The following is a 24,607-nucleotide window of genomic DNA, read 5'->3' as shown; positions in this document are numbered from 1 at the left end:
TCTATAACTCAACAAATTAAGTTGAAAATCTGTCCCACCATTCAAAGACTTAATAAGCATTTTTTAACGGTTTGCACAGCGCGTTCACTTTTACCGTTCGATTGTGCATAGTTCGGGGGCGACGTTATGTGTTCAAACCCCCAATAGATGCATTTTTTTTAAAATCACGGCTACTAAATTGTGTACCATTGTCAATAATAACAATTTCAGGAATTCCGTACATTCCAAAATTTTCTTTCATAGCATCAATTACAGTATTCGACGATATATTGTTCAATAATTTTACTTCAACAAATCCCGAAAAATAATCTACCACAATCAAATAATATTTCTTTTTATATTCGAATATATCCGTACCGACCTTATTCCATGGCAAACTAGGAATGGCAACTGGTATCATAGGTTCTTTGGCGGGTGCATTCAAGCTCTCCTGACAAACTTTACATTTTTTAACATACCACTCAATAGCCCGGGACAGCGCCCAGCGCAGTGCTGCTCGCATCCACTGACAACACCACCGGCCGCGACACGTCAAACAGGGCTAATATAGGAGCATTACACACTAAATCTTTTAATGTTGTAAAACATTTTTGATGACCTAATTCCCAACTCCATACGGTATCCTTTTTTAAGAGTTGTATTAAAGGATATATAGTTTCTGAATAATTTGGTATAAATTTTGATAATTAGTTAATTGGGGCAGGCATATTTTTTATTGCAATTACTTTAGTTGGATCTGGTTTCATCCCGTTTTTATTAAAAACATGTCCCAAGTAAACGACCTCTTTTACGCATATTTTACATTTATCTTTGTTGAATTTAAAATTTATACCACGTGCTTTTTTAATAATTCATACAAACGCTGATCATGTTCTGCCTTTGTCCGACTCTAACAAATGATATCATCAATAAACGAATCTACCCCAACTAAACCTTCGAAAAGTAATTGCTTAATTTTAGCATGAAATACCTCTGGAGCGCAATTCAATCCGTAAGGTAATCTCATGTACTGATACCGGCCGAAAGGTGCCGCAAACGTACACAAGTCTGCGCTTTCGGCATCCAGTTGTACACACCAAAAGCCTGAATTAGCATCTAAAACAGAAAAATACTGTGCTAGTGCAACTTACTCGCATTATTTAAAGACTCTGTTTCCGATAACATAGCACGGGAAAATGCAACATTGTCTGAACAAAAACTTCTTCAATGGTTTTCTGATAAAATTGATTCTGAAAAAAATATCATTACTCTATGTGATGAGAATGGGTAACCACGAAAATCTTTACTATTTTCCAGCTTTTATTAATGTTTCATCGCGATTGATAAGCCAGTTTCCATTATGGTATAATGTTATGAAAAACCTTTACAAATCAAATATAGATAAACCTACATCTTCAAATGTGGAGTCCTATGTCAAGAATTTGAAAAGGCTCTTTTTCAAAATCGATAGTAAATTTCACCGATTGCGTGTTGACGAGTTCATAATTAAACATCTAGAATATCTACTCGGAGAATTAAAAATCGCAAGCAGTAACTTTACTGATACAAAAAACAGGGAAAGAAAGGAAAAGGAAAAAGGGAAATTAAAAATAAAATTAAAGTTGTTTCCGAATTTAGGAATGATTCGTTTTTTTTTCAGATAATCGCAGTTTGGTAAAAAATTGGAAAGGCCTTAGTCTGGAAAAAAAAGAGCGCCAGATGCAAACCAAAAAGAAAAAAATTATTGCTTTTAAAGGGCGGCGGATTTGTAATTGACAACGAGATTATAATTACAACAAACACGTGTGCACTGGACTGCCAATCCTTAACTTTGTCATACATCGGTGGGAGTATTATAAATCAAATACTAGACCAAAGTGACCATAATTTTTGTCAGCTCATAAAAGCTATGTGTGAAAAAAACAACGAAGATGTTTACAAAATTAGAACATCCTTGGCTAAAACTTATTCTAAAAACGTTAAAAATGAATCTACTATTGAAGTGGATTGCGAATGCAACGTGTTGTATATTTTTGATAAAATTTTGACTGAATGCTCCCTTTACAGTGCAGAAGAAAAATAATCTTGCACGAATTTTGACTGTCCGGTTAATAAAGTAATCAGAAAGTTGCCTGTTTTACTTTTACATGATAAACGTGCAACTCATATTCAAGAAGGCTGCAAACACACTATTAAATTGTTCGAACATGACACCGTGCCGTCGATCTACTTGTAAAGGTATCAAGACATTTGAATTGACCTTAAGCAATGCTGTAAGTTTTGAAATATCAGAGGAACCTATTTCTGTATATAAAACACCCGTAACATTATTTTCACAAAGTAACGAATATGAACTAATTTCAGTCATAGAGTTTGTTCCGCCTGTGCTTGATAAAATAGGGGTATTGTAGGCGTGGAAAAATATGGCAATGTTACGACGACATGAGACCCAGAATTATGAGAAGTTAAAACAAAAAAAGTGATTCCACATTGCAATATTTACCTACATTAGGAAATAAATAATAAATAAAAAAAAGTTAATTTGAATGTAATAGCATTTTATTTTCAATATTATTAAGCTTACTCAAGCAGATAATAGCCACAAAAGTCTTCTGCAGGTTTCAAGGAGGCAGGTACGTTACTCGTCACTTTTGGCAGATATGTTAATGGGCGCAATAGAAAGTTGAAATGATATCTTGGATTGAACATAGGTAATATTTGTTTAAATAGGCGCTTTTGGCTTTCTTATTAAACTTTTACGGTAAGTATGTTTGTTTCCTCAAATCAAATAACTTTATTATTATATCCTAAATATCTGTATGGTATAAATTTACGAATAACGTAGGAAGCAATTGACAAGCAATCTTTGGTATTTGTAAATTTCAGTTATTATGCATAGTTATTACGCTACGCTATGTTCAGCGGCCATCCTGACGTCAGACTGGGCGGTGAACTTAAAATGTTGTTTTTATTCTTAATTATGAAGGAAGCAACTCTCTCGTCTTTAGAATCAATGGGAAGCAACTTGGAAGCAACGTTTCGACACTACCTGTGAGATAAATACGACGGTCACGCGCAAACGTCAATGTAAAAGGACCAAAAAGCAGGCAGGCATTCAGGAAGGCAGGCAGGCTTTCATGCCAATAGAAAAAAACACGCTCAAGTCTTACAGTTGTGACCTAGTTGTGACATAATAATAAACGACTCTGTAGATATTTGGTGTTTTAAATCCGACCAACGACAAATGACCGGGCGCCTGCTAGAGGTTTAAGTATATTCTCATCCTTACTAATATTATAAATCCGAAAGTAACTCTCTCTGTCTGTCTGTCTGGTTGTCTCTTTTTCACGCCTAAACCACTGAACCGATTTTAATGAAATTTTGTACAAAGATAGTCTGAGACCCCGGAAAGGACATATGATAGTTTTTATGCCGGAAATCTCACGGGAACTAGGGATGGTGATCTAAGATCGATTAATCGGAGAATAGATATTTTGGACCAAAAAGTCTATTATTTTAATCGATATTAGTAAGAATTGAATCGTAAACTATGCATTTGATCAAGTGATGATCTTCAGCAAAGTTACGAATTTAACGAAGGTACGAATTTTCAGTTTTATGTGTGTTAGTATGTCATATTATTTTCTTTTAAACCGCGGGCAAAAACGAGTGTGTTATAAGAGAATGTTATAAGAATTCTAAGTTGTATGACGACTCGCGTGGCAGAGCGGTCACTATACCGGTCTGACGCGCAATGGGTTCCGGATTCGATCACCAGCCAGACACATATTTGAATGACGAATTTAGGTATCTGCTCTGGGTCTGGGTGTGTCCATGGCGCCCACAATACAGGGAATCCTAGTGTAGGGCTGTGAGTTTGGAAAGCGAAAGCGTTTATAAGTATTATTGAACTACAATAATAATTTTAAGAATTAAGAAAAAGAAATAGATTGCTCAACTTATTTTTATTTGTTTTAATCTTCTTTACAATAGTTAAAACATACGTACAGATATAAATGTAACAAATAACGTAATATTTTTATATAACGACCTCATTTTATTTTAACTTTTTTTATTATATATACACATTATAAAAAATCAAGTGCCTATCTGTTATGGTTCTAGAGACAGAATACTGTGACAGACAGAGAACGCAGGCTTAGTAATAGGGTTCCGTTATTACTCGATGGGTACGGAACCCTAAAAACAATAACTAAACAAGAAATTCGCTATGACGTATTTTAGTTTTTGCAGGAAATAACCTCCATTGTATGAGAAAGAGCGTAGGTTAAACCTTGTTACGACTAGACATCGGATATCTCTCTGGCGCCCCCTAGTAAGTTGCTACCGTAACACGTCTCGAAGGACGTGCACCAAACAAAACAAAACCCGTCACTGAAAACCGCATTAATATCGTACCGGTGGTTCTGACATAAATCTATATGTTACGGTAAATGTAAAGCAAACGGTAATTATCTATAATTACCGGTAATTATAGATAATTACCAACGAACATGGTAAATGTAGTGAATTATCCACATTTACCGGTAATTATATAAAACGTCCGCGCGACCGTGGTAAATGTTGACATAAGCATTGGAATGGAGAGCGAACGGCGGGCGGGGCGATAACTATGATCTCTGATCGCTTATAAATATTTTAAGTACATTATTGACTTTGCATGATTTGGGCCCACCCGCTCGCAGGGCGCTACCGCGCCCTGCGAGCTTAGTTTTATATTTTCTTGTATGTTCCAACCTAACCTAACCAATTCTAAATAATTTCATACTGGTTTGGTATTGGTTAGGTTAGGTTGGAACATATAAGAAAATGGAAAACTAAGCGAGCGGTTAAGTCAAATTTACGATAATTCGGACCTAAACTGTATGATTCATAGTTACTGTAATACAAACAACCAAGGTACAACGTAATTCATCATTAATATAATGAATAATAGTAAGGAAGTAGTAAGGCTATTTTGAGTTTTATTTTAATAAACATTTGATTCCGATGTTTGATTTAATTATTTACTACATTTACTAAAGGGGTATGGTAATTTTATATAATTGCCGGTAAATTTGATTAATTCGAAAGTTTTTACAACCTTTACCACGAGCACTGGTAATTATGCATAGTTCTCGGTAATTATACATAATAACCGCACTATCCACATTTACCCTAACATATACATATAAATAAAATTGAAGTGTCTGATTTTAATATTGAAATAACCGCTTTTTACTACATGCATATGAATATACAAACGTATATACATACATACATATTTCTTTTTTGTGCATGTACATAAAAAAAACAATTTTTGTCTGTCTGTCTGTTTGTTCTGGCTAATCTCTGAAATGGCTGAACAGATTTTGACGGGACTTTTATTAGCAGGTAGCCGATGTAATAATCAATAATGTTAGTCATAACATGACATACCTACGCTATGCTAGTCTAATGGCTTAGAAACTCGGCTTCTCGAACGAGGGGACCGACAGGCACGCACCTCTGATTTTTCAAAATTATGTGCGTATTAAAAATTAATTATCACTTGCTTAAAACGGTGAAGGAAAATATCGTGAGGAAACCTGCATACTTGAGAATTATTAAAAAAATATATAATAGGGATATGAAGTCTAGCGCGGTGGACTATGATCTAATCCTTCTCATTCTGAGAGGAGATCCCTGGGACGATAATGGGTTGATGACGATGACGTGATGACGACCTACGCTATGAATCCGAAATTACAGGGAACCCCTGTAAAACTAGCCGCATACAATAGTGTATGAATCAAGTCGATCGGTCGCGGCATCGCGAAAAAGCGCTGGTCATACATAAATATATATATTTCCTTACCTCACTTCCTTTGGGAAGTCGGTTAATAAAGAAATAGTCTTAAATTATATATGTATAATATATAGTATATATATAGCGACATGAGTCTAGCCATAAATATTGTTAACAACATAAAAAGCACCTGTTTATATTTTCTCAGAGTTCAAACTTGTAATGTTTCTAATGTGTGTTCGATCATTTTTCTTCATTCGACGTATGTTTTATGTAGTTTAATATTAAATTGCAATATGTAATGGGGTCTTAAAGAAGTCAGAAATACAGTGATTGCCTGGAGTGAGTGATTGGAGTAAGTGGATATGGAATCATCGGTCATTATCAAGACAATTCCAAAGTTAGATACCTATCAATCATAATAAGTTCGTGTATCGTACAATCGACAGACGACATCCACCTGATAGTAAGTGGCTACTGCCACCCGTACACATCTGTTATCAACCCATGGAATCATGGATTAGTAAAGATTACTCACTCCTAACAAGAAAATGTACCCAGTTTTGAGAATTGAAATAGTTGCGTAAAAAAGTTTTGTCACGTCTCCGTGCTAAAATGTCCCTAAAATATTTGAAATAATTATTTATTTATTAAGTAAATTGTACATTGTAATTGTAAATTACGCAGTATTAGTTATTTATTCGTAAATTTTCTCAAAAAATGTTTTTATTTGTCAAGAATTCAAAAAAAGAACTTACTATAATAAGCCGTTTGTGGCTTCATTCAATTTCAAGGCGGCGAAGTATCTTTACTAATCTATGCATGGAATTTGGACCACGGACGCCCCGACCGAATGGTAGACTTGTATATTATTGCTTAACTTATAGCTATATTTAAAAGGTACCAATATACACATTATTATAAAAACAATGTATGTATATGTATATTGTATATGTCATACGGTACAATTTGCAAATCATTTTTATTCTAATTTTAAATTCCATATTATAAATGAGTGGGCGATAAGGAAGTTAGGGGGGTAGGGGTACGGTTAATTTTCGTCTTCTTTTTCTTGAATAACTTTTGTAATTTTCTATTGTAGAAAATATAACAAATTTATATTTTGAGATCTCTACAAGATGCTATTTCATTTCATATGTAACACGACGCAAATAGCAAAACTTTATTTAACCCCGTTGAAACTTCATTTCATACCTTCGTCTTCGAGTCACAGACAAGCATATGAGTAAACCTTTTAGTGTTATGTTTATTATTTTATCACACGGAACCCAAAACAGTAACAAAAGTTTATTCCTCTATTATTCTAAGGCGTGTTTCTAAGAGTTCAAAAGAGTTTTTTTTTGTCGTAAACATAGATAAGTAAAGATATCTCACCGCCTTGTAACTGACGAAGTCAAAAAAAATCAAACAGCTTACGGGTTTCATGCATGTACACGAAATTACGCACACTCACGTATAACAGTTTACGGTTCTTCCCATAACGTTTCCGACCGTCGTGGTGTAATTTACGCGGAAAAATGCCGACATGTGCAGTTAAATGGTGCAAACACAGCACGGAATCTAAGAAAAAGCGCGGAGAAGTATCATTTCATTCGTAAGTGGTCTAAAAACTACATTTTTTTAATATTTCACAAACACGAAAATAGATAACATTGACAGTACTAGGTGTTGCCAGTACCTTATTGTGAATTACTTTATATGTGGGAAATAACTTGCAAGTAAAATTTGATGTTGATTATGTGTTTTATTTAAATTTAACAGAAATAGCTACGTACGAGTAACATTAAATTGAAATATTATTAAATTATAATTAAATTTTGGAAATATTTTTTTCAGTCATAAGGGGTAAATAATAATAATAATCACCTTCAAAATATTCATACGTTAATATAGACGTAACTTTTGCGTCACTTTACTTTTGGAAGGAATACATTGTCTCTTTCTTGTCAGTAACTTAATCATGGCGGACCAAACACGAAAAATAATGAAACAATAATATCTCCTCATTTACTTGTGATTTGTGATTCCATGAAGCTTGTTTATTTATTATTTTTTTGTTTAATTTGTACATTTACGGATTTAGTTAATCGTTGTTATAGCAATTGTATATTTTAAGTTTGTTGTTGTTACTGTCATATATTTTCTTCTGTATATTTTTTGTTAATTTTTAATATATTTTACTTTTTATTGCTTATTAGTTATGGTGTGCGCTGAGTATATTTCATAAATAAACATTACTTTCGTAATACACATTTAATTTAATCCCTTTTCCCTTGCTACTCTAAGCGCCTACTAAATTATACTACTAAGAAAACAATTCGTAATGTGGTGTAGATACAGACGACGGGATTGGTCATTTTATTGTTTGAATTCTTGACAAATAGAACCTTTTTAGAGAAAGTTTACGTATAAATAACGAATACTACGTAATTAACATAATAAATAAATACGTATTTCAAACATTTTAGGGAGACTAGAACGGAGACGTGGCAACACTTTATTATTACGCACACAATTCCAACTGTCAAAACTGGCTTCATTTACTTGTATGGAGTGAGTTATCTTTACTAATCTATGGTCGTAAATGAGTTTATATTACGATGTTTGCATACAAACTTATAATTAGTAATAAATATAGCATAGTAGTGTTAAGACGCAGCATCGTTTATGTAAGTTTTATTGATTACGTATTTTGTGTAAGCGTAATAAATTTTAACGAAACTGGATAAATAAATTAGGCTCCTTATACATCAAGCACTTAAAATTGTCATGGAGGCTTTGTAGGAATATGTATATTATAATTAAAGAATAATAGTTGGGGAGCCAAAGAGGGGATTTCGGAAGTGTCTCGAGCGCGTCAGACTAAGATATGGGAGATACCTTACACCCTGTAGAGTATCCTAAACCATAAATGAGCTTTCTATATCGGGGGGTTTACAGAATCAAAAAAATCGATCACTGAACATGCTCGAGCGTGGTCAATTTTCTTTTTAATATAAAGCAAATAATGCTAGAAAACGGGAAATTACCACACGAATTACCACACGTCGAAGTAGTGAAAAAAGGCATTTTGAAATAAAGAACATCCTGTATTATTATGCTTTCTGATAGTGTCACTTATTAGCATGAATCCCTGGGAAGTAATGATGCATCACAAACTAAAGGAAAAGGCTCATTTTTATGAAAATACATTATTCTTCATACATTCTTATACATTTTTTTTAAATCGTCAGATTAAGAAAACCCCCGCTAAATCGAAAAATATCATATAACCTTTTCTTTATTCTAATATATAATCTACACAATCGTATAGGTCCCGGTGACGCTCGAGTTTCTACACATTTTGGCTCCCCTACCATAAGTCATTTCAGAGGGAACTTTACGTAGTTTTCAATGTAGGTTGCTGTCATTAATATCGTTAAGATTTGTACGAGGCCTTATAGTCAATTTAAAACATCCATAGGGTTGGCCCTTGTTAATATTCTTTCGCGAATTTGCAACGAAGCGTGGCACAGCATGGTCAAGTTTGGCTCAGATGTGGGAAGATAGTATGGCACACAAAATGTCGCCTTCTCGGGATCACTGGCTGGACGGTTCGAGCGCCTAGTCTTACTGCCCTTATCTCCGAGAAACTTTTAGTACCTTTAACGATAGGCAGGGGGTATGCAAACTACCTACCGACATATATAATTTTATTTTCCAGGCAAATATGTTCATAATACTAACATTGCTTACGATAAGCGTCCTGTACTTATGGTTGAGGCGACCTCTGCCGGGAGAGCCGCCGGTCCTGCCGGGTTATATACCCCTCATCGGCCACGCGTATAGATTTCTCGGGGATACAACTTGTAAGTAAAATAAATACATTTTACACAAATTTAGTAAAGTAAGTGTGAGTTTCTAACCTAGCAGTTATGTAAAAACGACTGAACTGACCTCAAGTATAAATGCAAAATTTCGTTGATTATACAATCACCACTCCATTGCATGGTCGTTTCGACTATAATATTACAAATAAGAAATACTTTTTAGATTTCTGGAAAACATTGAAAACGATGTCTTACACAAGCTTAAAAAAAGGAGGCGTAATATTGTGGTGCATCGGACCTATGAAAATTTATAGTAAGTAAAAAGGTGAAATCTGTAGTAGTTAGCTATATGTGAAATATTGTTAAGACTGTGAGATCTGTCGTCTCATCTATACGCGCCGTGGCCGTGGACTGTGGCATGGTAGTAGCGGAGTATGGTTCCCTCTCACTCTGCCAGGAGCTATGGGGTAAATAATACGAGTATGAGGCAAATTCGCGCGCGCTGTGTACCTACATCAGTGAACCAATACTTGGACATGAGGAAAAACACAAACAGTACTTTTTCAGTAATTAACCGACCGAAAATTGTATAGATTATTTATTCAATATGCATTTCATATGCTACCTATATATTTATGTAAAAATTATATAGAGAGTGTAGCGCGTACTGAATGTACCTCGTACTACTTTACGTTACTTGTAAATAAATACTAATTCTCGCGTGGTGGTCGAAATTCCCATAATATACATAAAATATTTATGATGATAAATTTTAGTATATAAAAATGGTATAAAACGGGTATTTTACCCAACTACTAAAAATATAACTTATGTTATTACCACAATTAGAAGAATTTTATAACATCTCACATGTTAAAATACGTCAACATGCGAGGCGCTTGGGCTGAAGGGCGCGCCAAAGTATGAGACCTACATCCTCGAAAATCATTACCCTCATTAGTCGGGTAACGACTAAGACATATTTTTGCAGTGGTGACAGACCCGGATGAATGTATAACGATAGCTAATACGTGTTTAGACAAGGATAAAATTACCCGAAAATTCACTGGGACTTTGTTGGGCAATGGCTTGCCATTTGGACCAGGTAAGCTTAGGTCATACATATATAACATACATAACTAGCAATTATTACACAAACAAAAACACACACACACACACACTGCTCAAAAATGGACCCTTTGACACTCTCATAATATATACGAATCCACCAACACCACATACATAAACTCTGAAAATATTACCCTCCGCAGTCGCATAAAAAGAATCGACAAATTTTGGCCATGAAATGTGAAATAATTTTTGAATAATAATTTTAATTTAAATATTAAGACGTACGTCAAGATTTCAATATTTGTATTATGCAATCTTCAATAATTTTTAAACTCTTTGTCGATGTTTGAAGTCATAGAAAAAAGCAAATGACTAATTACCAAATCTATATTTACCCTTAATAGTAATACTCAGTAATAGTAGTGCTCAGTAAAATTAAAATTTACAAAAATGATTTTACAATTGTTTATATTTTACAGCAAATATATGGAAGAACCACCGAAAGGTAATGAACCCAGCGTTCAACCAACAGGTCCTTGATGGGTTTATCGGATTATTCAACAAACAGAGCAGGAAGCTGACAGACACCTTGTCAAAGGAAGTTGGAAAGGGGCCTTTTGACCAATCCTACTATTTCCAACCGATTTCCCTGGAATCAATTTGTTGTAAGATTTCTTCATTCATCATCATCAACACCCTGTTTCCGTCCTTTTGTTAGATTGCTCCCAAGAAAATCACAATGCGCTGTCCAACGGTGGATTTGGAGACTTTATACTCTGTTACTTTTTTTATTTAGAAAACTAGCCACTGACTCGGGTAATGAAGTGTCCCCAACATGTTTTCCTTTGTCGTTAATATAATATATGAAATATACAGACGAGTTTTATAGGGTACGAACTAGTGAATGCAATCCCGACTCGAGATCGTAAAGTCGAGATCCCGGGAAATCTCGGGCGGGATTGTGATTTCTAATCCCGCGGGATACTGAGATTTTCGGGATCTCGTCTAGTTAAAATAAATCACATCACTGTAAAGATGAAAACTGCTTGTTGGTTAAAGTGAGGTTAAATAAAACAAAATATTATTGGAAACAAAAGCTTTTATCCTTTAATTGAACTAAAGTAACGAATTAATTAACAGTTTTACTAAAATAATCAAAACAAGGTATCATCATCATCATCATCATCGACAACCCATTATTGTCCCACTGCTGGGCACGGGTCCCCTCTCAGAATGAGAAGGATTAGGGAATCCACCGCGCTTGCCAAGTGCGTATTGGTAGACTTCACATACCTTTGAGATTTTTTTTTAAATCTCTCAGGTATGCAGTTTTCCTCGCGATTTTTTCCTTCATCGTTTAAGCAAGTTATAAATAATTTCTAATACGCACTTAACTTTGATAAATCAAAGGTGCGTGCCTGAGGTTTTAACCTCGGACCTCTCGATCTTAACCACTAGGCTATCACTGCTCAAAACAAGGTATAGAATAATTAAAGATTAAAAAGTGTATCAAGTGTACTATCTGCCAAGCGGCATCTAATATCCCTTGCAATGTAGCCAGCTGCTGAGAAGGCCCTCTCCGACTCAACACAACCAGTGGTAACAGCGTGATTAAGCAATAGGGAATATGCACATTTTTATTTTATTATTTTAAACCACTTATTACATCGTTTTAACATAGTAAAAAATATAAACAATTTTATTATTGTTTGAAATATTTTTTTAAAAATTATTTAAAGTATCAATAAAATTTGACACGTTTGAACGCCGCCATTTTACGCGCTCTTTGAATGACGTCACGTAGCGTGATTTGTATTGATATTGATGATAACTGTATGCACATAAAGGTATTATTAAACGTTTTCAGGTTTCATCGCTATTTACATCATGGGAAAGGCTAAATAACCACTTTCCTAGAGTTATTCCGCAAAACCACTACTATAAATACATAATATAGTGTTTTTTCTTTTGCAAAAGATGCGAAAATACGAAAAATGTGGTGCAAGATTATAGGAAACAGATAAAGTATCTCCAAAATCGCATTAACATTTGCATTTACTGTAACAAACAATAATTTTAGGTAAATAATTTTAAAATATTGCATTGATCATCTACTGCGTTAGGTACTTATCGACTTCTACATCAAAGACTATGATTTGAAACACACAAAATGCATTATAATCTATTATAATTTATAATATTACTAGTGGTGCCTGCGGCTTCGCCCGCATTTAAACAAATAATATGACATACATAAAACGCAAAATTTGTACCTGCATTGGAATGACAGTGGTGCCATCTGTCGAAAATTGGTCTTACCAACTCCCAAACCCTCATGGGCCTCATCAAAGTTGTTGTCCAAGAGACAACAACTTTGCTTAAGATCATCACTTGATCAAATGCATATTTTACGATTCTATAACTACTTACGAATTAAAAATTAATTAAAAAAACCTTTTCCCACGGACTAAGTTGTGAATCTAAACCATTCTCAAGTCCCCTTGAACACACACAACAAAAATCATCAAAATCAGTCCAGTCGTTTAGGAGGAGTTCAGTGACATACACACGCACATAAGAAATGTATATATAAAGATAAAGATAGGTGATAGGCAGTAACCACTTACCATCAGGTGGACTGTATGCTCGTTTGCTACTCCTATATTATAAAAGAAGAGAATATTAACAAAATAAGTTATGATCAGTTAAATATTTCTGAATTGACCTATGCATAAAAACCAGATTATTCATTTTGCATATTTTAGGTAAATAGTCCGATTGTGCTTTAACAAAACTACTTTCACTCATTGTTCTTGATTATTCCTAATAATATCATATAGTAAAATCGCACTAGGTAATAAAAACACTGCAGGAATATAAATAAAAACAAATTTTCTTTCAAACAGTATGAATATCGACGCCGATAAACATCGTAACACGCTGTGTGACGTCATGTTTCGATTCGACCAATGGCAATGCGTTTTGCAAATTTGAATTTCGCGCGCATAATTTACGATTTTTGATTAAAGTTTTAAACAATTTAATACGAAATAAAGAAAAAATAATGGTGTAGATGTAATTTCAGGACCGTTATGTACCGAGGAAAAAATATCAAGCAAATCTAAATCACATGCATATTCCCTATTATACAAACTGCAAATATCTCCCCCTTGTTCTTCCTCAATCTCGTCAATCCCAAACGAGATCTCGTCATATTATGCTTCGGGAAAAATTAAAATTCCCCGAAAAATTACACGGGATCTCGCGAGATCGGGATCCCGCGAGATCGGGATTGCATTCCCTAGTACGAACAAATTTAACACTGTAAATGGAAAACATGTTGTCCCATACGTAATGTATGGGAAAATATGTTTACCAACTCAAAATTTATAGCTCAAATCTTGACGGTACGATCTTCATCCATCCGTTTACTTACCCATTCCCATTAAAGCTGGTCATCACCATCATCAACCCATTACTGTCTAGTGAGACAGCAGTGGCTGGGCACGGGTCTCCACCGCGATGGCCAAGTGCGTAGACTTCACATACCTTTGAGATGTTTTTTATAAATATCTCAGGTGTGCAGGATTCCTCACGATGTTTTCCTTCACCGTTTAGGCAAGTGATAATTAATTTCTAATACGCGCATAACTTTGAAAAAACAAAGGTTGCCTGGCCTATCGAGTTTGGGTTCAATTGATTTGTTTTGGCAAGTACTTTAGTCCCAGATAGTATGCAGGCTTTAGTGATAGATCTGCACTACGGCCATGGGACCTCTGAATTAAGCGACGCAACTTTCTCGAGTTTAGGCTTGTTTGATTCGTTTTTGCAGTGAACGTGGTCCAACATGAAATCCATGGTTTGATGTTGGAGATGGAAGGTGGCCATAGTAATTCTGTATACAATGACGCAAGTCTGTTAACATTAATTAACTCTTTTAACATTATTTAACATAAATTAATCCTGTATTTACTTAGTACATACCAGGATATGTTTTTTCAAGTGGGCCTTCATGCTCATGCACAAGGTCGGTCTTGATAAAAAAATACTGTATCATTATTAAAAAGAAATCGATCCGATTTTGAAAAAATAAACACACCCTGTATTATTCTACATTCAAATAGTATTGTTTATAAGATCAAATTCTGGATAATTATGAAGAAAAGTCATTAATCAAGTATTTTCGTACTGACTTTTTAGGGATCTACCATTTTTTTAGGACCACCGACTTCTTATAGGTTTTCCTGCAGATTAACGAACAAACTAAAGAACTGTTTTCTGTATTTTTTTTTTTCAAAATTCTAGCCCCAATAGTTTGGGAGATCAGGGGGGGTCATTTTCTTCTATATTTCTTCCTACTTCAATAACTTTTAAATTATAGATTGAAGAAAGTACAAAATTATGTTTGTAATCTCCACAACAAGCACTTTTAGTTCACATGCCACGCGATGTACTTTGTCATTTCTTTTTTCAATTTTTCATTTCACCCTCAAAAACTTACCCCGCAATTCAAACCTCACTTGATTGCGTTATCCCTTCGTCTTTAGGTCGCAGAAAGGCATATGAGTAACAAATTTCTACTCATTTGGTCCGGTAGTTTCAGAGCAAATGCTGTGACAGACTGATGGACAGACGCACGAGTGCGTTTATAAGGGTTCCGTTATAGTTATATGGATTTTTCGTACAGAACCCTAAATAGAAGTTTTGAATTGACTAATATGGTATCTTAAGTTGTAAAATATACCAGTTAATCACTTGTAAGGATGTAAACTAAATAAGTCTCAACTAATTATTGTGTCTTTAATTTTGTAGTAACAACTATGGGTCTGGATATATCCGCTGACAACAAGCAAAATGAACAGTTCGTAGAAGCCATTGATAAGGTTATGATGATCTGCATTAGTAGATTTCAGAGACTCTGGCTGCATTCCGACTTCATTTATAGTTGGAGTAGCATGAGCAAAAAACAAGATGAATACACCAAAGTCATTCATGATATGATTGACGCAGTGCGTAATTTCAAATTACCTTTTTGTTATATTTATCTATCTATTTAGTCTATCAATTGCTGGACATAATGTGTAGGCAGAAGCAAGGGCGTCGAGAAGCCGGGGGACATTTGAACCAACGCTCTAGAAATGTAAAAAACAACATTCTATACACCAGCTGAAACTGGACTGGATCAGATTAAGTACATTAGAAGTTAGTCAGTTACGATTGGCTGAACGTAGGCGTGACCGTTAATGAAAAATGAAGGCAAGAAACCTTCGCTGCCCTGCTGTGTTGTTGAATTAGAAAATATAAATGTACTAAAAAAACGGAAACTTATGAAGTACTACAACTTCTTAGTTCTTAAAAAATAGAATATTAGGAGAAATGTATATGATTGATTTATAGAATTTTAAAAACTTTTAAAAGAACTATTTCTGTCTGTGCCGAACTAACGTTTCTGCTTAATAGTAACAGTATTCGTCTGCTACTCCTATATTATAAAAAAACCTCAACCTTAAGATGTCCACTTACCACTAAGCTATGAACCAGGTCAAAATTCTAGAAACCGCAAAAATGTGGTAGAGATTTTCTTGTGCGATTTTTATTTTATCACTTACTTATACATATAATTACAAATACTTTCTAGGTCCTACAACGAAGAAAGACGGAATCCAAATTAAATAATAATAAAACAGAGACTTACAATAATTCTAACAATGGGACACAAAAAGGATCAGGTATTCACTTAATACTTCTTCATACTTGTAATAATGTTTAAATGTTTCATGTTTTACAAAACCTCTGTTAAAAAAAACTAAACACTTCAACAGGTACGAAATTTAAACCACTAATGGATCTCCTTCTTGAGTTAGAAGGAGGAATATTCTCAGACCAGGACGTCAGGGATGAGACGGGAATCAATATCATAGCTGGCTACGAGACAGTTGCGGGGGTCCTGACTTACTTCTTTTTGCTCATTGGATCCTTTCCGCATGTTCAAGAGAAAATCGTTACTGAGTAAGTAGGTTTCCTAAAAATTACGATTGATTAGATAAAGCAGAAATTAATTATCACTTGCTTAAATGGTGACGAAAAGCATCGTGAGGAAGCCTACATACCTGATAAATCTTACAAAAATGTTTTCAAAGGTATGTGAAGTCTACCAATTCGCACTCAGCTAGCGTGGTGGACTATGGTCTAATCCTTCTCATTCTGAGAGGAGACCCTTGCCCAGCCGTGGGACAGTAATGGGTTGATGATGATGAGATAAAGGGTCGGTCGTTTGGTTTTATGTTATTTTATGGACACGACAACTTTACTCAAAGGCTTTAGTTAAGCAAAGCTAAGGTTTAGGAAATAACGGCCACGAAAAAAACCTAATCCTCCTAAGAAGTTCCTTTCAAGAATCTGCAAATTTCCAAAATTCTACGGCTACCTAGATGATTTTACTGAGTAAAAATCTACCTACTACCGCAAATGAAAATCTGTATTTAATCCCAGATAAGATAAGGCTCCTTTCTAAAGTCGGCCACAGGTAAGTACGTTGCTACCACTGTGGATTACCCGGAACACAGCAAAGCTGAACACTGCTGTTGTTAAGTAGAAAGATGCGACGGTGGTGCTTTCGGAATCGAAGCGAATAGGTTTCTACAACCTTTAAATTCCACGAACAATATTTACAGACTTGAAGAAGTATTGGGCAAAGAGCACAGGGATGTGACGAAACAAGATTTGTCACTTCTCGTATATATGGGCGGCGAGACATTTTATTATATATAATATTAATTTTTATAATGTTAATTTTAATTGTCAATGTGGAATTAATATTTAGATTAAAATATGGACGACTTCCGGTAGTACTTCAAAACACTTTGTTAGTCATACCAAATGAATTATATAAATTATAATATTAAAATATTTATTCTAGTATTTTTAAAAACAATATTTTCAATATAATGTTATTTATTAATAGTTAAATTTATTGTGAATCACGTCACTTGTCATAACAAAACAAGTGATGTGAGAGGGTAGTTCATAGGCTGTTTGTCACTCGAGTAGTATTTAAGTCCACGCGCTGGTAGAGCGTGGTTCATTCGCATTTAATCAGTCGTGTAAGCCGTTACTCTGCCCGAATTGTAAACGAAAGTGAATAAAAGTGATTTTCATACGAGTCTTTTCGTTCATTTTTCATTAATATGGAACCAACTAAGAGCGGTAGTGGGAACTCGCCGACAGCAGCGGTTGGATGGACCTACATGTCCACATGGTCATGATGGAGATCAATGGTGACGTTTATTGGTTCGGGGCAATGGCGCGCACATTTGGCGCGCGTGTTTGGTGATTTTCCTGGGATTGCTTTGAACGAAGCCTTAGGAAGCCATGCCGTTGGTAAAGCGTTTGACAGCCGTTGGATGCTTTGATTATGGCGGGACTGAACGTATGGAGCAGTGTAATTTTGGGGTGGACCCTGGTCTAGTATGACCGTTTATTTCATACGGGCGACACGTTGCCATTTGATACTTATAATCACTTGGATGGTCTATTGTTTCAATTTATTTCTATCTTGTAATTTTATAATGTTCACCTTATGTTTGAGTGTTCACAGGATAAGAATCTACTATAGCTGCTTTTTGGTGGTATTGCAACGATACTGGACTTGTGTTGACCACGAACGTACCGGAAGGTGGCTAATGTTACGGGTCGCTATAAGGCAGGATACTTTTTGACTGGTAAAACCAAGATACTTTTTGACTGGTAAAACCAAGGCGGTGAGTTGGTAGGGGCGTTTTCAGTAAGTGACTTTATACTTTAAAAATTGAGGTACTTGACGGTTTGTTAATAATTTGGCTACCAGGATTTGACCACTGTTTGGAAAGAATTTACTTACGAATTACGAATTTTACGATTTTGAGTGTACCCACTCATTATTTCTTGTGAAAAATTTCTGAAGATTGTCGTATTAATGCAATTTTAAGTCTACACGTTGCTCAACGAAGACTCTCTCTCTCTCTCTCTCTCTATAGTCGGTCCCTCAATGCTGAGGATCGTGACTTCTTTGCTTTATAGCGTCTTTCCAGAGATTGCGATTAGTGGTCTGGTGTATCGCCTCGCTGACCGGTATCTTTAGATGGTCCGATACCTGGTCTGACCATCGTTTTGGGCTGCGTCCTCTGGGTATTTTGCCCTCCATCTTGCCTTTCACCAGTAGCTATTCTAGGTTGTCATTATTTCTTCGGGCTATATGACAGAAGTATTTAAATATGCGGTGCAGGCAAATGCTGGAGAGACGTTGGGAATGCTCTAGGTGTAATTCTTTTAGTAAGTTGGTTCATTGCCGTTTTAGCCATACCCATGCGGCGTCGTATCTCAGTTTCGCAGTTTCTTTTATTATTAATGACTGACCCCAGGTATTGAAATTCCTTGACGATTTCGAAGTCGCTGAGCAGATTTGTTCGTTGTAGTGACTCAGAACGGTCGATCATCATAATTTTAGTTTTGCTCCTGTTTATCAAAAGGCCAAAGTCCAAGCTTGTACTCTCAAGCCGATTCATTAGGTTTTTCTACATTTCTTTTTCTGATGAAGCTAATAGATTTGTCTTCGGTAAAGGCTCAATAGATGTGTTTGTGATATGGGTTCAGCGAAGATACGATACCGTAGCGTTCAGTGGCGCTCGTGTTTGAATTTAACGGTGTGTTGTATTGAGCAAGGTAAAGGTGATTTAGGTTAGAACATTTAAATTTTGGGTCCTTGATGAACTTCCAGACTTCTGTAATTTTATTTTTTTATATACAAATAGGGTATATTACAGAGTAATTGGTGCTAAGCTGACTACATTCATTTAAAGTAGTTACAATAATGACTTGAGAACGTGAGTAAACATGTTGATCGGACTGTACAGAGGTTGTCGTGTAGCCGTAATATGCGGTGGGCAGGCAGCTATGGAGGAGGTCTAGTTTCAGTAGAAACTGTGTATTCATGTGAGTGGATTTGCGTTAATAAAAAGTAACAGGAGGTTACTGGGCTAGGCGTATCCATCGATCACATGTAGTGCTTAAATGTCTCGAAATATTTGATGTATTTGGTCTAAATAATTTTAGTAATTAGAAGTAATTGGTCAGCTAAGCTCTTGAGTTTATAAAAAAAAAAGAGAAAAAAAAATATAATAATAATTCGTTTGAATTTATTTTACGCGTTTGAGTTTAATGTTAAGGGACTAATTCTTTTGTTTAAATGGTGTTGTAGAAAATATGAAATCTTATAAAGACAATGCGACCGATCCATTTTGTGTAAAATTTTGTTTAATTAGAAAAGTGATAGTAAGGTAAAAGAGGTCGAAATCGAGTACGGATGTGATTTGAATTAAACTATTCATCATTAGTCTTTTGGTTTTAGCGTGGTGAATAACCTTAATACGAGCTAATCAGGATTGGCCGAGCGGAAATTTTAATATTCGCCGTTTGTTTTTCTGCCTTACAGGAACAGCACACTAGGACGTTTGACTTGTCACGATGGCCATGCCGCGGATGGCCAGTGGAGGGTTGGTTCGAGTGCGCTAAGTAAGAGATGGCACTAGCTGAAGAGACATCAGGGGTGGTTTGTCGATACCTGCTGCAAGTGAGTGGTCGGGGAGCGCGTGGACCTTGGGTGCCACAACGCCACAGTTTTGACCGCCGAACCTTCATTTCATTTTTTTTGTAACAAATTACTTTCTTTTTTTTTTTTTTTAAAAAAAGATAAAGATAAAAAAAAAAAGAGATTAAGAATAATAAGTTCAGATTATTGTTTAGATTCTGAACAGTATAGTGAGTTTTTGTAACTACGCTTTATTTATTTCCTTTCCGCATTTCCGTTCCCTAACGCTGGCTGATCACCATGCGTTTCCTTTTCCCGGTCTTGGAGGCTAGATCCCAGGATGGGTGATGCCTGATTTGTGTGTTGGCTAGATCCTTGGAGAGGTGATGCCGTTTTGTGTGGTGGCTAGACCCCAGGATGGGTGATGCCTGATGTGTGTGTTGACTATGTTATATTTATTGTGGGTTTATTACGCTTTATTTATTTACTTTCCGCATTTCCTTTCCCTGACGCTGGCTGGCCACCATGCGTTTCCTTTTCCCGGTCTTGGAGGCTAGATCCCAGGATGGGTGATGCCTGATGAGTGTGTGAACTGTTATATTTATTGTGGGTTTACTTTTGTAACGCCGACAATTGCGCAGAGAGCGCGCTGAATCAGTATGGTCGTATGGGCGGTGAGGCATTTTATAACTATGTTATATTTATTTTGGGTTTATTTTTGTAACACCAGAATTGCGCAGAGAGCGCGCTGAGTCAGTATGGCCGTATGGGCGGCGAGACATTTTATTATATATAATATTAATTTTTATAATGTTAATTTTAATTGTCAATGTGGAATTAATATTTAGATTAAAATATGGACGACTTCCGGTAGTACTTCAAAACACTTTGTTAGTCATACCAAATGAATTATATAAATTATAATATTAAAATATTTATTCTAGTATTTTTAAAAACAATATTTTCAATATAATGTTATTTATTAATAGTTAAATTTATTGTGAATCACGTCACTTGTCATAACAAAACAAGTGATGTGAGAGGGTAGTTCATAGGCTGTTTGTCACTCGAGTAGTATTTAAGTCCACGCGCTGGTAGAGCGTGGTTCATTCGCATTTAATCAGTCGTGTAAGCCGTTACTCTGCCCGAATTGTAAACGAAAGTGAATAAAAGTGATTTTCATAAGAGTCTTTTCGTTCATTTTTCATTAATATGGAACCAACTAAGAGCGGTAGTGGGAACTCGCCGACATATACTTAGAGGCTGTTATTAAAGAAACTCTGAGGTTTTACCCTATAGTTTCTTTTGTCACAAGATCAATCGACAAAGTTGTGAAACTAAGTAAGTGCGCTATGGACATCATATTATATTAATAATATTTCATTTTATCGTAACACTGTTAGTTAAATATATTAAAATGAACAAGAGCTCTTAAATTTTATTAAGAAAGACTGATGTAAATTAGGATTATAAATATTTTCTTTTATTTTACCAACAACACTCATTAAAAGACACATGTTACTTAAGGATCATATAGGTATTTTAATATTTTAAGCCAATATAGTACAAGTGTCTTATTTTAAAATAACTGCACTTTTATAACTGATGATACTTGTTTAAGTAGAGTTTTTCGTTAAAGAAATGACTTTGTGCTGACATCCACACACACGTAGAACATATTTGTGCGGATAATTTGGATCGTATTAAGCGACTCACACTATTTAAAACGAAATACACCACAAACAAATAGTATTCTAACTGATGACTTTACATATTTTTACTAATACTATTATAGAAAATTGCACACTTCGTCCCGGCCACACCTGTGTCATGAGTTTGTATGGAGTCTCTCGGCATCCAATATGGGGTGAAGACGCTGAGAGGTTCAGGCCCGAACGATGGCTGGATTCTGCATCATTGCCCTCTAATCCCAATGCATTTTTGGCTTTCGGCGTTGGAAAACGTAATTGTATAGGTAAGTATATTCTGAGGAACATTTTTTTGTTCATTACTAGGTATCACGCCTTATATAAGCACTATTAAATCACCCCGGTATAACAGTGTCGTGAATTCAGCGGGCAAACGCGCTGCCCCGATAAACAGGAATAGCAATGTCACGCGCCGAATTCGTGATAGAGGAAGGTTGATGTGGCCACCAGGTAACCCAGGAAACCGCGGGACACTGTTTGAATATGGCTACTGCTAGATAGGATTAGATATTCCTACTTGAGGTCGGCCACAGATGCTCTGCTACCCCCGAGGTCTAAGTTGGAAAGTCTCGGTTAAGTATGTGTTACTATACCTTTCAAATCAGAACACGACAGCACTACACTGCTGTAATGAGAAAAAAATAGGTGTAGCGATGGTGTCTCCGGAGTCGAACCACAAAGTGTTTACCTGTATGATGCAACTTCCTTTGCAAACATGGAACTGTTTCATATTGAAATAAGGTCACTAAAGTATTTTGATATATTTACATAAACGTTTAATTTTCAGGTCAGGTATATGCAATGATGTCAATGAAGATAACCATCGCCCACGTTCTAAGAAACTACAGAGTGACCGGCGACCATACTAAGATGAAACTCAAATTTGAGGTATTACTGAAGCCAGTCTCAGGACATTATATCTCTATCGAGAAAAGAGCATAAATTATTCAATAGACGGGACCGGATTAAAAGTGGAGGACTGTAATTATTTTCAATATTGATAGAAACTAGTCTTTCAAAAATTACTAAACAAAGTTTTGGGAAGTTAATTGAGGAAAGGGAAGAATTATGTGTCGATAGAGGAAAATTTTCTGACGATTCTTATGCAAGTATTTAATATGACTGTTTGTAACGTAAGAAAAGTGAGTGGGTGTATCTGTAATGTTTTTAAGCTAGCATGTAATGTTTTAGGAACAATACCGGCGGCAGAAATGACAATAGGGACAGTCTGAACTCTATCAACTTTCCACTGTGTTTTTAGCTCAATAGTGAGATCTGTGTATTTAGTAAGTTTATTGGTGTAGGTAGTTTCTAAGTTGTGTGTATTGGGTATAGCTATATCAATTAAGTAGACTGTTTTATTTTCTTTATCATGTAAAGTTATATCGGGCCTATTATAATGCACTGTTTTATCTGTAAGTATTGTACGATCCCGATACAATTTGAATTTAGAACTTTCTAGAATTACTGCAGGGGAATATTTGTAATAGTTAGTTTTTTCTGTAATCAGTTTATATTTTAATGCTAAGTATTGGTGTATTATAGCAGCAACCTGGTCATGTCTATGCTTGTAATCCGTTTGAACAATGCATCTGCAAGCTCCTGTGATGTGTTGTATGGTTTCACTACTACTATGACAATGTCGACAGAGATCAGTTACTAAATTTGGGTCTTTAATAATATACTTTCTGTGATTCCTAGTATCAATGACCTGCTCCTGTATGGCAATCATAAAACCCTCAGTTTCAGAAAACAATTCGCCTCGTTTTGTTACTCTTACCTTTCAATGATTCAATAGGAATAAATACAGTAATAATTAAAGGTTTGGAAGTTCAGTCCACAAACATAAGGTTAATTATTAAATATCTGCACATATTTTTCACTTTTACTGTACATAACTGCTTAAAATATAAGGTTGAAAATTAATCATGAAAAAATTTACCAAAGATTGGTAGTACCTATGTAATGTTCTACAAATGTTTTGAATTAAACTGAACGTTCAAAAATCGAGTTCAAAGATTCAATTACACACACACATACCTTGGTACTTAGTACATAAGATCGAAAAGTAAACAGGCAATTAGGGATACCGATCCGAAAAAAAGTTTTAATTAATATCTAATACTGGATCGATTCAGTGAATCGATATTTCATCTTAGTAAATCGAAACATGATTTTTATATATATATATATATAATTATATTATTTACAATTACTTGAATGTACTTTTCAACCTCATTTAGAGAAATGAAAGTTTTTCACTTAATAGCTCTAAGTTTTTTCTGGATAAATCTCTACTATATTTCTTTCGCTGTTACTGAATTTGGTATAGATAAAAGAATGAAAATTTAAAAATATATATCTTTAAAAGTTACTTTACTGGCATAGATAAGTAAAGATATCTCAACGCCTTTTAATTGACAAAGTAACAAACAGCTTACGGTTTTAGTGTATGTACACGAAATCACGCACACACTCACGTAAAACAGTTTACGGTTTTTCCCATTACGTTTCCGACCGTCGTGGTGTAATTTACGTGTAACAATGCCGACATGCCCAGTTAAGTGGTGCAATAACACGAAATCGAAGAAAAAGTGCGGAGAAGTATCGTTTCATTCGTAATTGGTCTAAAAACTACATTTTTTTAATATTTCACAAACACGAA

The 24,607-nt window shown here is 35.2% G+C and overlaps 1 protein-coding gene across 1 annotated transcript; it reads left to right on the top strand.

Annotated features, from left to right (window-relative positions):
* The first annotated feature begins 7,688 nt into the window (after nucleotides 1-7,688).
* Nucleotides 7,689-23,634, top strand: LOC140746747 (cytochrome P450 4V2-like). Its single transcript, XM_073078847.1, has 12 exons — nucleotides 7,689-8,457; nucleotides 9,492-9,636; nucleotides 9,821-9,910; nucleotides 10,589-10,702; nucleotides 11,148-11,333; nucleotides 15,481-15,677; nucleotides 16,307-16,397; nucleotides 16,491-16,677; nucleotides 17,343-17,408; nucleotides 21,489-21,574; nucleotides 22,029-22,208; nucleotides 22,730-23,634. Exons 1-12 carry the CDS (start codon nucleotides 8,389-8,391, stop codon nucleotides 22,882-22,884), a joined length of 1,566 nt encoding a protein of 521 aa, XP_072934948.1. The 5' UTR covers nucleotides 7,689-8,388; the 3' UTR covers nucleotides 22,885-23,634.
* Nucleotides 23,635-24,607: the final 973 nt, after the last annotated feature.

This window comes from Epargyreus clarus, unplaced genomic scaffold (assembly GCF_041222505.1).
Source record: "Epargyreus clarus isolate Ecla_fem2 unplaced genomic scaffold, WU_Ecla_fem_2.2 ptg000002l, whole genome shotgun sequence".
Taxonomy (NCBI): Eukaryota; Metazoa; Arthropoda; class Insecta; order Lepidoptera; family Hesperiidae; genus Epargyreus; species Epargyreus clarus.
Note: the sequence above shows the minus strand (reverse complement) of the source record. Positions and strands in the feature narration are given on the sequence as shown.